Below are 14,668 nucleotides of genomic sequence, written 5' to 3'. Positions count from 1 at the left end.
AATTAAACCCAAATCTGACCAAAAGTGAGAAGGTATAGAGAGCTAAGATGGCAGATCTGATATTGGTTCCAATAGAAGCACTGGTTTTGGGACATGGTTGTTCAAGACAACAAAAAATGTCCTTCTTTTATGAAGCAATTTAGACAAGAAAATTGTAAAAGACAACACACATAGAAATAACCATATATGGATTTTTTTTTAAATAAAGGCACTCCCATTATTCCATCATGCACTCCTCTCTCACCCTCTCCATCAAGTTTGGACAGTACTGTGAATTCAAAAGCTCAGAATTGCTTGGAAATCTCATCAATAATTCACTATAATCGAATTAATGTGCAACAGCTTTGGCAGATATTAAACACCAACCCATCAGGAAGACATCAGGGCAAGTTTTTTTTAAATAAACAGAGATGTGGGTGCCTGGAATGCCTTGCCAGGGATGTTGGTGGACGCTGAAAACAAAGGCATTTAAGAAACTTTTAGACAGGCACATGAATGGAAGAAAAATAGAGAGTTATGGAGGTAGGGAGGGTTTAGTACTTATTTTTTTATAAAAAAGGAAAGTATGGATTGGCACAACATTGAGGCTGAAGGGCTTGTATTTTGTGGTAGTGTCCTATGTTATGCTGTTCTATCAGACAAAACAAGGCAGCATCATCAATTGTGATACATCACTTCCAGACAAATTCAATGCCTTCTGGGCCTGCTTAGAGAGAGCACCCTTAAACCCTCACAGCTCCCAGTGAGTCTGTGCTCCAATCTCTGAGTCTGACATGAACAGAAGCTTCAGAAGTGTGAATCCTCGGAAAGCGTATGGCCCAGATGGTGTATTTAGCTTGGTCCTTAGAACCTGTACAAACCAACTAGCTGGAGTTTCTTTGGACAGTTTCAAACTGTGTCAACAGCAGTCAATGGTCCCCACCTGCTTCAAAAGGATATCCATCATTCTGGTGCCCAAGAGGGGCAGAGTGATGTGCCTCAAAAATTATTGGCCAGTGGTACTGATGTCTATGATGATAAATGCTTTGAAAAGTTGGTCAACTCCTAGCTCAGGAATGACCTATTTCAGTTCACCTAGTGTTACAAGAGGTCATCAGCAGAAGCCATCTTGCTGGCCTTCCACTCTGTGTTGGATCACTTGGACCACAGGAACACTGATATCAGACTGCTCTTTATTCACTACAGATTGATTTTCAGCACCATACCAGGAAAACATAACCAAGGTAAAGGATCTGGGATTTTGTTCATCCCTTTGCAACTAGATCTTTGCAGACCCCAATCAGTGGAGATTGGCAACATCAGCTCCACCACACTGACCATCAACATAGGGTGTGTGCTTAGTTCTCCCTACTCCATTTCTTGTAGCTCACGACTATGTAGCCAAGTTTGATTCCAAGTCCATCTACAAATTCATTGACGACATCACTGTTGGCCAAATAACTGAAAATGATGAGCCAGAATACAGGATGGAGTTTGAGAATCTTGTTGGGTGGGGCCAGAACAACAACCTTGCTCTCAACATCAAGAATAAGGGGCTTATTTTTAAATTATGGAAGGAAAGGCGGAGGGACCTTGCATCTGTCCGCATTAATGGGAAGGTGGTGGAGAGAGTCAGAAACTAAGTTCCTGGGAGTCCATAATCACAGAAGAACTTCCCTGGAGACAGCATATTGAGGCAACAGCAAAGAAGGCACAATGCCTCTACTTTTTAAAGGAGTCTGAGGGGATTTGGCAGGTCGTCATGCCCTGTGGAATGTTTGCTGGCTGGTGCATCACAGTCTGCTTTGGTAATTCAAGTGTCCCTTAGAGGAACCCTTAGGAGGCATTCAGGGAATCCTATGAGGCAGTGATCTTATGATAGAATTCACCCTACACTTTGGGAGGGAGAAACTAAAATCAGAAGCATCAGTACACCATTGGAACAAAGGGGACTACAGAGGTAATGACAGGAACTGGAAAATGTACATTGGAAAGGTATATTAGCAGTGAAAATGGTGGGGCAGCAATGGCTGAAGTTTCTGTGAGAAATAATGAAAGTGCAGGACTAGTATATTCCAAAAAAAAGAAATATTTGAATGGAAAAAGGACACAACTGTGGTCGACAAGAGAATTTAAATCCAAAGTAAATTTAAAAGAGGACGTACATGAAGCAAAAATTAGTGGGAAGATAGAGGACTGGGAAGCTTTTGAAAGCTCACAAAAGTCAACAAAGAAGGTCATTAGGAAGGAAAGATGAACTTTGAAAGAAAACTAGAAAATAATATCAAAAAGGATACAAAAAATGTTTAAGTATATTAAGAGTTTAAAAATGGCCAATAGAAAATGATGCTGGAGAAGTTATAATGGGAGTCAAGAGGGAGGAATGAGAGCAGAATAAATATTTTGCATCAGTTTACACTGTGGAAGGCATTAGCAGTATCTGGACTTTCAAGGGCATCAGAGAAGCAAAGTGAGTACAGCCAAAAGAACAAGGACAAGATGGTTGGGAAGCTGAATGGTCCAAGGGTGGATAGAATCCACCCTTGGGTTATGAAAGAAGTAGTTGCAGAAATTGTGGAAAGGCTAGTAATGATGTTCCAAGAATCAATAGATTCTGGCATGGTTCAGAAGGATTGAAAAATAGCAAAGGTCACTCCACTATTTAAAAAAGGAGGGAGGCAGCAGAAGAAAATTATATACCTGTTGGGATAACATTAGTGGTTGGAAAGTTGTTAGATTTGATTGTCAAGGTTGGAATTATGGAGTACCTGAAGGTGCATCACAAGTAGGCCAAAGTCAGCAAGGCCAAATCTTGCTTGATAAACCTACTGCTATTTTTGTTTGAGGAAACTAGTAGAAAGCTAGACAAAAAACATGCAGTGAATATTTGGACTTTCAAAAGGCCTTTGACAAAGTGTCACATGAGGCAGCTTCACAAAATGAGAGCCCGTGGAATTAGAGGAAAGATACTAGCATGGATAGAGCATTGGCTGATCGGCAGGAAACAGAGTTGGAATAAAGGGACCCTATTCTGGTTGGCAACTGGTTACCAGTGGTGTTCTGAAGGCATTAGTGTTGGAGCTACTTCTTTTTAGATTGTATATTAATGATTTGGAATAAATGGTTTTGTGGCTACATTTGCTAATGGTACAATCTCTTGGGGGGGCATGTATTGAGGAGGAAACAGAGAAGCTGCAGAGAGACAGATTAGAAGAATGGACAAAGAACTGGTAAATGTTGGAAAGTGTATGGCCATGCACTTTGGTAGAAGGAATAAAAAGGCAGACTATTATTTAGCTGAGATCATCATTCAAAAGTTGGAGGTGCAAAGGGTCTTGGAGTCCTCATGCAGGATACCTTGAAGGTCAAACTCCAGATTGAGTTGGTGGTGAAGAAGTCAAATGCACTGTTGCCATTTATTTCTAGAGGAATAGGATACTAGAGCAGATGTCTAGGCTTTGTAAGGCACCGGTGATGCCTCATGTGGAGTATGGGGTACAGTTTTGGGCTCCTTATTTAAGGAGCCATGTGCTGTTATTAAAGGTTTCAGAGAAGATTTACAAGAATGATTCCTGGAATTAAGGGATGAGCACATGAGGAACATTTGACAACTGTTGGACTCTACTCAGAGTTCAGAAGACTGAGAGGGGTGGGGATGGGGGAGGGCTCATAGAAGCTTTTTGAATGTTGAAATGCCCAGACAGAGTAGATGTGGCAAAGTTGCTTCCCATGGTATAGGAGTCAAGAACAAGAGGGCACCACTTTAGGATCAAAGAGTATCCATTTAAAACAGATGTGGAGGAATTTCTATTAGCCAGAGAATGATAAACCTTTGGAATTTGCTGTGGAGGCCAGGCAGAGATAGATAATTATCTGAATAGTCAGGGTGTCAGACAAGGCAGGGGATTGGGGATGAATGGAAAACTGGATCAGCTCATGATGGGACAAAGGAGCAGACTATGGGCCAAATGGACCACTTCTGCTCCTATATCTTATGGGTCATCACAGACTCTGGCCTCCTATCTATTGAACTCATTTATGTGAAGTGCTGCCTCAAAAAGGCAGCCCTCATCATTAAGTACCACAATCAAGTTTATTATCATCTGACCTTACATATCCAGACAAAACAGTGTTTCTCCAGATCACACTGCCCACTTTACACACACAATACACAGTGTATAAAAATCACTATATCCATATCTAGATATAATTTAAAATAGATTTATATAAATATTTTGGGATGATTTACTTAATTACAAAACACTATTCATCCATCTCACAGCCTGCAGGAAGAAGCAATTTCCCAGCCTTGCAGGCCTGACTTTGATGCTCTCATACCTCCTTAAAAAATGACAGGGCATGTTTGCAGCAGCCACTCTGGCTCCAAACAAAGGTGTAATCTCTTGTTCTGTTCAACTTCTGCTAAATGCAAGGAATACTAAACTCTGAACAACCATTTCTCACTGCTACCTTTGAGCAGAAGATAGAGAAGTCTGAAAACCAGCACCTCTAGCTTGAAGAACAGTTTCTTTCCAATAACTATCAGACATTAATCATAGACTGCGTAGGCAGCATGAAAGGACTATCTGGAACATTGAACATTTTTTTTTGCACGAGGATTACTGTCAATACTTATTGTCTCTTAATTTACTGAATTTAGTATTTTATTATAGCTTTTCTCATTATCATTATTGAAGAGAGGCAGGTAATTATTTTCCAATGCAGAGGGAAGAATTATGAAATGATTAGAGCAATGTTCTCTGGAGGTGGTAATGATGTTAGTGTGTGGATCATCGGCTTCAGCAGAGACACATTGCTTGTTGAAGGCTGGGAAAAGGTAATGAAAGTCATTAATCTTTCAAAAGCTGGTGCCTGCAAAGGGTCAAATGTTTTCCAGGCTTGTTTGAACACTTTGCTAATAAAAAGAACCGTCTTCTTACAAGATGGTATTAATGGATTTACTCATTAAAATTATGCTGCCAGTAGAATTTGGAGCTTGAGGCATGTGCCAAACACAAGAGAGATTTTTTAAAAAATCCCACATTGCTTGCTGAAACTCCCTTCAAATTTGTGTTTTGGAAAATAAATTATATATAATTTTCCCCTTGCGCAGTGAAATATCCAAATGGAGCAATATTATGTCCTGCCCATGAAGTCCAAATAAGAGCATTTGGAGGGGAATATTCATTTCAGATTTATATGTTTATAGGCTATGGCCCATGATCCAGAGGGGTAAGGCAAGGGGCAGAAACACATCAAGAATGACTGAAATGTAAAGAAACCCAATGTGAAGACAAAAATGCTTCTGAGCAACTGATGAATAGAACCACAGCCGTTTCACTGCTTCAGGGATGGTTTAAATCGGAATGTATCTGTAAAAGATGTGTGAAAGCAATATTGCTAGAAGATTCCGGAGTTCCATTCATCATAAAACCTGGGAAGGAAATTCAATGTTGTGCAGGTTACCTTCAGCACCAGAGACCCACAAAGAAAACCAGCCTCTGCATATTATTGATGGCCTGGAGCCTGCTTTTTGAGAAGTGATCCACTCAAATCAGGGCTTGAAGAGCCAGCTTTCTCTTTGCCCATAAATAGAAACATTGACCCTGCTCTCAATGATTTTTGCCATGAGATGTACTTTGAAATAGACTGACAATGCAATATTTTGCTCTGGGTATTCAAGTGTATAAGCAAAATCCTCTAGATGTTTGTAATTATTAAGGTAAAACATACAATAGTTTAACCAATGGTTTATTTTGACTACTGATTATTTCAATCAATAATTGAGATATATTGTATAAAGATGTTATAGGGCAAGCTCTTGATTGTCATCAGTCGTTCTTTTGAAACATCCTTGATCATCAATTCAAATGAAGCTTTATGCACAGTCTACCTTAAGTCTTACTGAAAGCTGTCAATGAGGAAAATAAACAGTAATTGACTTGTATTAAAAGAAATTGAAGGGTGAGAAAGTTGCAAAATATTTTGTAATAGCAGGAACATTTCTCCATGCACATTTACTGGTGCTCAATGCCAAAGCCAGCACCTTTGTCAAGCCAAGCTTCCTTGGAGCCAAATATGGTCTGATCAAAATTATTTAGAATAACTTTACCACAACATAGATAATTCACCTTTCTGTTAATGGGCAATGGATCCAGAACCATTTGACCCACCAACAATGGGCACCAGGTCTTCCTTTAATCTAATGAGAATATTTCTGATGCAATTTAGATTAAAATAATTGAAATGTCTTAGGCAATTATGTGTTGGAAATAATGGATTAAAAGGTAATAAACTATAAAAATTACAGGAAACATTATTAATAAAAGTTAAATGGGCCATTTGATGTGACAACCTGGCAGATTGCTTGGTTTAGTTGTTTGTTGTTAGTGTGCAAGTTACAGATTAATCAGACTCCTCTGCAAAATGTGATAATTTGATTTACTTCTCAACTTTGGCAGTGATAGCTACACTGACTATGAACACTGAATTCCACCTAAATGTTGCTGGCCTTCAGAAGAAAACGTAGATTTGATTAGTTAGCAAAAGTATCTCATTTCCCAGTGGAATTCTCCACATATTAACATGTGACAAATTTGAAATGCTTATTTAATCAATCTGAACTAGCAGATAGAATATGGATGGAGATGATGACTGAAATGTCATCTCGTCTGTCATTTCTCTTCCACCATTGTCTCAATTTCTTCACAATTACTCAGATAAAGTATTAATAAGGCAAAATCATTGTGGTAATTTAAAACTGCGACAGTGGTAGACATGGCTGCAAAATATGTAGATTTGGATTTGAAGCAGGTTGAATGGATATCCTGACAAAGAAAGGAGACTCTTTGAAGTAGATTTTTCAATAATGTTTGTCATCTGTGTGTGCCCACTGTTTTTATTACATTTAGTTTTCAGGAAGGAAAAAGAAATTAAAACAACATATCCACCGATTTTAGGTTAAAAATTTGTGCCCAGTGCACAAGGTACGACTTGTGGTCTGGTAATATTGACAAAAAATTATACGGGAAATGGAGGGGAAAAAACTGTTTTGATGATAAAACTAACCTTTTCCTGTCAAACTCAAAAGATGTTAAAAGGCCTATCAACAGTCCACAAAATCCTTGGCAATCTACCTCGTTGACCACATCCTGACAGAAACCACATGTGTGCTAAACACAAAATACTTTGACTTCTAAAAATATTTTCCACAACAACTTCAATCACATTCTTCCAAAGTGGTAATCAAGTAAAAATGATCTGCCATATTTACCTCACATTCTTTCTACTGAGGACTACAGGTGATGTTTCATGTGCTCCACTTTTTAAGTATAAAGAGGCTTTAAGTGCATAAAATGTAGCATGAGGCAAATATGTGATTTAATGCGATTGGCTGTACCTGCCTACCTTTTCCATGCAAGATTAGGCCACATGAATAATTGCCACTTCCAGTCTGATACACAAGGATTTCAAGATGAATAAAGGTGGGTTATGGCATGTATCCCAACATATTTGGAAATTGCAAAGGAAAAATTAAAGATTCTTGCCAGTGTGAAGGCTGCAGAAACTTCTTTGGTGGGGGGGGGGGGGGGGAAGAGAAGAGATGAACAGCAAAAGGTACCAGTGGCAGAGGTAGAAAATAATATCAGATTCTATTACCAGATTTTAAGCAGTTGGAAAAGAGGATTGAGAGCAGAGCCTTGAAGATGGTGAACTCCAGGCTACCCCTTAACCATTTTCTGGTGAGGTTAGAAACAGAAGGATAAGGATTTCTTGAACAGCGACAAAGCGAGGACCAATGTCCTCAAATCACTTCTCAGCCTCCTTCACTCCAGGAAAAAACAGACCTGCCCTCTCCAACTTTTCCTTATAATTCAATCTCTCAAATCCAGGAAAAATCCATTTGAATCTTTTCTGCACACTTCCTAACTTAATACCATCTTACCTCTAGTGTAGTGACCAGAACAGCACCCAGTACTCTAAGTGAGAAGCACATTAAACTAGGTTTTTGAGCAGGTTCAATTAACCACATGGGTTTTTTTTTTTGTTTTTTTTTTTTTTTTTTAAATGGCACAAGGTATAGAGAATTAGGAATCTGAATATTTCCAATCAGGTAAAAGTGATTTGCAACAGAGCAGCACAAAGACCTGAATTCAATATTCCCTTTCTACAACATGCTCCTACAATCAGCAGTTATCAATCACCACTTGAAGAGATTGTGGCAGGGGGTGGGGGGGTGGACTTCTGGGAAGTAAATTGAAACAATTATATCTCCTGAAAAAGTTGAGCAAGATCTTACTTGAATAATGGTCAGAAATCTGCTCTCTTCCTCAATACTTTCTGTAAAAGATGCTCCACATATTGCAAGTAGTGCTGGTCCTTGTAAATTGTCCATGAAAGAGTTAATTTCTTTTGTGGGCTATTATGAATGGACTCAACCATTCGTCCTGTGTAAGGAAGAAATTGAAGTGGTAGAAATGTTCCTTGAGGTTCCTTCAGGTTAATGGCACTCTCAAGGGCAGCACGGTTGGTGTAGCAGTTAGCACAATGTTCTTACAGTACCAGTGATCAGGACCGGGGTTTGAATCCTGCACTGTATAGTACGGTCCCCCCATGTCTGTGTGGGTTTTACCTGAATGTTCTGTTTCCTCCCACTATTCAAAACGTACCAGAGGTATTTAGATTATTTGGGTGTAAATTGGATGGCATAGATTTATGGACCAAAATGACCTGTTACCATGCTGCATGCCAAATTTTAAATTAAAAAAAATCCCAAGAGACAGTGAGGATGTAGGAACCCATTGTCATTACACAAGGCCGACCAGATTGTGTATCAAGGCAGAAGATACTCTCTAGTTTGAGAGTGATGTGAAATGTTGGATGTTTGGAGACATTTGCCATTCATGTGTTGTGTGAGGTTGAATAATTATGTGGATGGATTGGGTTTACCAATTAGACTTTGGGTCCTTGAATGAATTGGTCCTTGAGTGAAGTCAGCTGAGTAAAATCAGTTACAGTTTGGGATGCATTTGCCACAAAAGAAGATTACTGATTAGGTTGGGTTGGGAAGTGCTGAAAAACTTCCATCAAAAACTAAGGTGTGAGGTGGACATATCACACCATGAGGTAATAATTGGATATAGTAATGACAACTCAAATAGAAAAAAGAGTGCACATATATATAGGAAGATCTCAGTCCCTAGAGATGTGCAGAATTGTAGAATAAACTGTCAAACACAGATTGAGCTGGATCCTTTGGCAAGGGACAGCTTTGCAGTGTGAAGTCTCTTCCAAAGCTTTCAATATCCTATGAAAGATGCATCAACAAGAATGAAGTTTCTAATGTCAGTCCAATATAGTATGATTAATTTGTGACAGGACAAAATGGAAACAGTCATTTTGGAGCTGAAACCTTTGGTGATCATTCAGGTAGATAAACCCACTCACATTAAAAAAAAAAGACCATGTGTCTAATAAAGTTGGAGCAGGAAAGAAGATCAGTCTTCAATTGTGTACCAAAGTCGCAGTCAGAGTCCAAGGTGCTACGAAAGCAGAGGCACAAAGGAGGAAAGAGCAACTTTTGTGGAAACAGCTGTAATTAAGTTCAATTCATCTGAATAACATATGATCCAATAGCTCTAATGTGGAAAGTTTAATACATGTAGATGACATTAAGAAATTGATGATCCAGTGTGACTAATTCAATATGCAAAGTTATGAAGACAACACTCGGAGACCAAACGTTTGTGCCGCTACTCTGTTGAAATAATCCAATGGAATTGGCAGCGAGAGGTTTATTTCAGGGATATACCAATAATATAACCATATAACCGTTTACAGCACGGAAACAGGCCATGTCGGCCCTTCAAGTCTGTACCGGTATAATGAATCTATTGTCATTGGATACAAGTAAAATGTATATATGCCCAAAACTCTTACTTGATGCAGTCAAACAGGTACTTTGTAAAGAAAGAAGAAAAGCACCCAACTCCAATAGTTTACATTAAATTATCCTATGGAAATTTTCACAATCCTACCAAGTTTATTGTCATCTGATTGTACAAGTGCCACATGACAAAACAGCGCTCTCCTGTCATTGGTGCAAAACATGCAGACAACACAACCAGGCATAACATACATACAGATAAACAATAGATATGCAGGACAAGTATTTCATCTATGCAAATAATATCATTTTGTATGTACGAGAGCAGTACAAGAAAAATGTGTTTCAATAGTGCAGACAGGTTCTTTTTTGTGCGATAGTTTATGATTAGAGTAGTCAGTTCAAGAGCACAATAGCTTGTAGCAAACAAACATCAGTGAATGAGAGGACTGAATGAGGTTACTATTGCCTGTATTTGTAACTACATTAATAGTCAACCAGTTGTATAATTTAATTGTATGAGTTAACTATTTTAAAGGAGAAACAATTAAGTTTCAGACGAGCAGAGGAAAATGAACTATATGTAATGACTATTTTGCAGAGTTGATAATTATTGCCTTCGATGTTGTTCCACTTTTATCGGATTGCCAATATTATCTACCAGAATCAAAATGTTTAATTCATAATGATTTGATTAAGAGCCTTCATTGCCTCACTTCTCTATCTTGTAATCTTCTTCAGCTGTGGGACCACTATCATGGAGTAATCTGGCCGGAAATTAGGCTATTTGCTAATTATTCACCATGCTGACCCCTGCACCGGTATATTGCCTCTGGCCATCCAGGCCACTCTCTAATTTAAAACTGAATGTCATTGCAGTACATTAGGAAATGTACAAATTAAATTCTCTGTACATCTTAAATCTTCATCAGTGGCAAGAATTATATTTGAAAGTATCTCATTTAAAATCTGTGGTGGACCTTAATTTTACAGTATAATTTACTAGAGTAATTTTATAAAGACAACAATGTGTTTAAAAATATCATTTTAATCCCATGTAATAAGTCAACAGCTGTGAAGGAGGATAGATTTCAAACAGTACTGTGCTATTTATTCAGCTGGTTTGGTCTATTCTAAACACTCGGTTAAACTTGCCTCCAAAATGTCAGCATGGAAACACAAGAATGGAACAATGTTATAAACAGGTCAGGGGTATTGGACAACAGTACGTTGCTGAACTATTTGACTTTTGTGGTAATCCCTTCCTCTGAGAAGCTTGGCAATACCTGCACAAAACAAATCCATGATATCCCAAACCAATGAACTTCAACCCACTGCATTCCCTTAAGAGGCAAACAACACTTGACTGCTTGATAATTGCAGCCAGGATGAGGTAGTGTAAGTTACTGCCCCCAACTGCTGCCATGGAATCAAAGACAAACCTGCTTTCACAATTTCAAACCTCAAACAGTGTATGTAACTCCTATTTATATTCTGTTTTTAATCTATTTATACCTGTTCTATAATAGATTAGACATTGATAAAAGGGAAATTACCCATTTAACTACCTTGAAGCAAGTGCTCTGACCAAAAATGGGAGTAGTTATAGTAAAATAATTTGTCAATGAACTCATTATTATCATCATTTTTAAAAATCACAGTACTTTACAACTAATATAGCATGTTCATCAATGTAGCACTGGTGACACTGTATACTTGAATAAGAAATTAGAGGAGGCTCTCTGGTAATGATTTCCCATAAGAGAGGAAAATCCATTTCCCCCAGACTACAATTAAGATCACCATAAAAACACAATGCTGGAGAAACTCAGCAGGTCAAACAGTGTATTTTATAAAAAATCACTGCCCCATTTCTGAAGTTATCAACATCACAACCAGGAACTGTCACTAATGGGCAATAATACTTCAAATTAGAATTTGATGTCAGTTGGCTTCAGATTGATGGGGAGGTGCTTTAGGTCATGTGGATAAATCTAGAGGCCTGGAGTAGAAATCCAGGGAAACACAATCCAATTCCATCAGGGCAGATATGGAATTTAAATTTTGTGAACATATCAAGGATAGTCAGCATGGCCTTGTGAGAGGAAGGTAATGCCTCATGAGTGTAATTGAATTTTTTTAAGGAGGTTACAAAATAGATTGATGAAGGTAGGGCAGTAGATGTGGTAAATATAGACTTTAGTAAGACATTTGACAAGGCCCCCCATGAGAGATTTGTTCAGCAAATCTTGAGGCATAGGATCCATGGCCCTGTGTGGATGCCTGTAGAAAGCAGAGAGTAGTAGTGGAAGGAAAGTATTCTGCAGGGATACATTCTTGGACTCTTACTCTTTGTGATTTTTAATAAATGGCCTGGAAGAAGAGAGGAAGGATGGGTAGATGATATAAAGGTTGAAGAAGTTATGCATGGTGTTGAGGGTTGTTGTAGGTTACAAAAGGATATAGACAAAATGCAGAGTTAGGCAGAAAAATGGCAGATGCAGTTCAATCTGGATAAGTGTGAGGTAATGCATTTTGCAACGTCAAATCTGAAGGCTGAGTAGAGTTCATTGTCAGATGCTTAACAGTGTGGAAGACAGACAGACCTTGGTGTCCAAATCCATACATCTCTCAAGGTTGCCATGCAGGTTGATAGGATAGTTAAGAAGGCCTATGGAATGCTGGGCTTCATTAATAGGGGAATGGAGTTCAGGAGAGGTCATGTTGCAATTCTACAAATCTCTCACGAGACCACACTTGGAATATTGTGTTCAATTCTAGTCCCCTCATTATAGGAAGGATGTGGAAGCTATAGAGAGGGTGCAGAGGAGATTTACCAGGATATTGTCTGATTGGAAAATAAGTCTTATTGGACAATGGAAAATAAGTTTTAGAAGGCAAGGTTAGCAGAGCTAGGACTTTTCTCTCTGGATGAGATGTGACTTAATAGAAGTCTATAAGATTCTGAGAGGCATAGATAAGATAAACAGGCAATGCTTTTTATCCAGGGCAGGATTAGCAAACATCAGAGGACACCTGTACAAAGTGAAAGTAGGAAGGTTTTGGGAGATGAAAGGGCAATTTTTTTATTTTTTTTATATAAAGTAATTTGTGGGTGCCTGGAATGCCTTGCCAAGAGTGGTGGAGGCTGAAATATTAGGAACATTTAAGAGACTCCAAGATAGGGTCATGGATGAAAGAGGGTAATGAGGTAGAAAAGGTTTAGTTTTTTTGGTAGGAATAAGTAGAGGGCCAAAGGGCCTGAACTGTGTAGTAGTGTTCTATGATCTATATTCCATGTTAATCTAGATCCTTAAAAGTATTGATATCATTGTTAAAGACCCTACTGGTTCACTAATGATCTTCAAAGAAGGCAGACCTTTATTCATACAGAGTTTGATTTGTGTGACTTCAGAACCCCACCCTCAATCCCACCAGTGATGTTGGTTTTCAACTATCCCCTGAAATAACCTGGCACTGAATTTTTGGCAATCAGACTAATAAATGAGAGTCAGGTCCAAGAATAGATTTTAAAATACCATTACAGCTTCAATCAGTGAGACAGTGGAGTGTAACACATCTGGAGAAGGATCTGCCTGGTAAGTAAATGGGAGAAAGTAAAGCAAACCAATGATCTGCATTTGTCTACGAGGTCAACAGGTTCAAAGAGAATCAAGGCTGGTCGCATGTTATGAACAAACAGTGGTCTTTTATTTGCAGAGTGGAATTCACAATAAAGAGCACACAATGACAGACTAACACATACTGTACACGGGCACAGTATACCAAGAAATGAGGATTTAACTTCTTCAGTGCCCACCACCCACAGTATGCTGAGAATGAGGGTTTAACTTCTTCAGCATCCACCACCCACAGGCACAGTACACTATACAATTAAAGTACATGCACATGAACCTGATCTCCAATGTCACTGCTGCTCTGGATCCAGAGCAGGCACATTGCAGTTGGCCCTACAGAGCTGCCTATGGTTTATGGCATAGAGTTCATCAATGGTTATAATTAACAAAACATACACACAGCAATAATATACAAATAACCTCACATCAGATGTGAATTAATCATTCCTAAACATTAACTCCCAATTGAGAATGAAAGAGTTAAACACAGAGTACTACCAACTCCCTCTATCTCTAGCAGGCACAGCACACTAACAAACAGTAAATTAATTACAACTCACAAGTATATCAAATGAACCTGGTCTCCAGCATTGTCCACAGCTCAGGAAACGGGACAGGTCTATTACATTTGGATCTCCGGAGCTGACCATAGCCTGGAGTGTGTCTGGGAGAACTTCTTGCCATTGGGAATCTGTGATTTCAGTGCCAGGAGGATGATCTCCATTCAACAGCAAGAACAAAGAAAGAGATAGAAACTGCACATGCTCAGCTTTTTCAATGCAAGGCCTATCCTCTTAACTTACGAGGACCAATCATGCATCAACCTCATCTGCGGGCAGAACTAACCATTGATTGGCATCCAAAGGACCAATCACACATCAGTGGCCAGGGCCAATCATGCATCAACCTCACAGGTGGGCAGATCTAACCCTTGATTGGCAGGGGAGGTGACTTCTGACTAGGCCCAGCTGGAGAGGTCAGATGACCATCCACAACCCAAATTCACACTAAATTCCAGATGGAAAGGCCACATTACCCTCCACAATCCACACTCCCACCATGTTTCAGTCAGAAAGGCCACGTGACCCTCCACAACCCACACTACAGTGGGTGAAGGGCCAAACCATCAAGATAACTACAGGAGCATTGATGGAATACTTCATTG

General features: G+C 39.0%; 1 protein-coding gene across 2 annotated transcripts in view; it reads right to left on the bottom strand.

The window, feature by feature from the left end:
• The window catches only part of moxd1 (monooxygenase, DBH-like 1), a 199,835-nt gene extending 185,614 nt beyond the window's left edge, over positions 1-14,221 (bottom strand). The window contains exon 1 of one of the 2 annotated variants that reach the window (XM_069887036.1): positions 14,064-14,221. In XM_069887036.1, the coding sequence (XP_069743137.1) occupies positions 14,064-14,153 (90 nt within the window). In that variant the 5' untranslated portion in view covers positions 14,154-14,221. The remainder of the gene's footprint in view (positions 1-14,063) is intronic. The other variant, XM_069887035.1, reaches the window with a different exon arrangement.
• Between the last annotated feature and the right edge of the window lie 447 nt (positions 14,222-14,668).

This window comes from Narcine bancroftii, chromosome 6 (genome assembly GCF_036971445.1).
Source record: "Narcine bancroftii isolate sNarBan1 chromosome 6, sNarBan1.hap1, whole genome shotgun sequence".
In the NCBI taxonomy this organism is placed as follows: Eukaryota; Metazoa; Chordata; class Chondrichthyes; order Torpediniformes; family Narcinidae; genus Narcine; species Narcine bancroftii.
The sequence above is the reverse complement of the archived record's forward strand: the minus strand, read 5'-3'. Positions and strand labels throughout refer to the sequence as shown.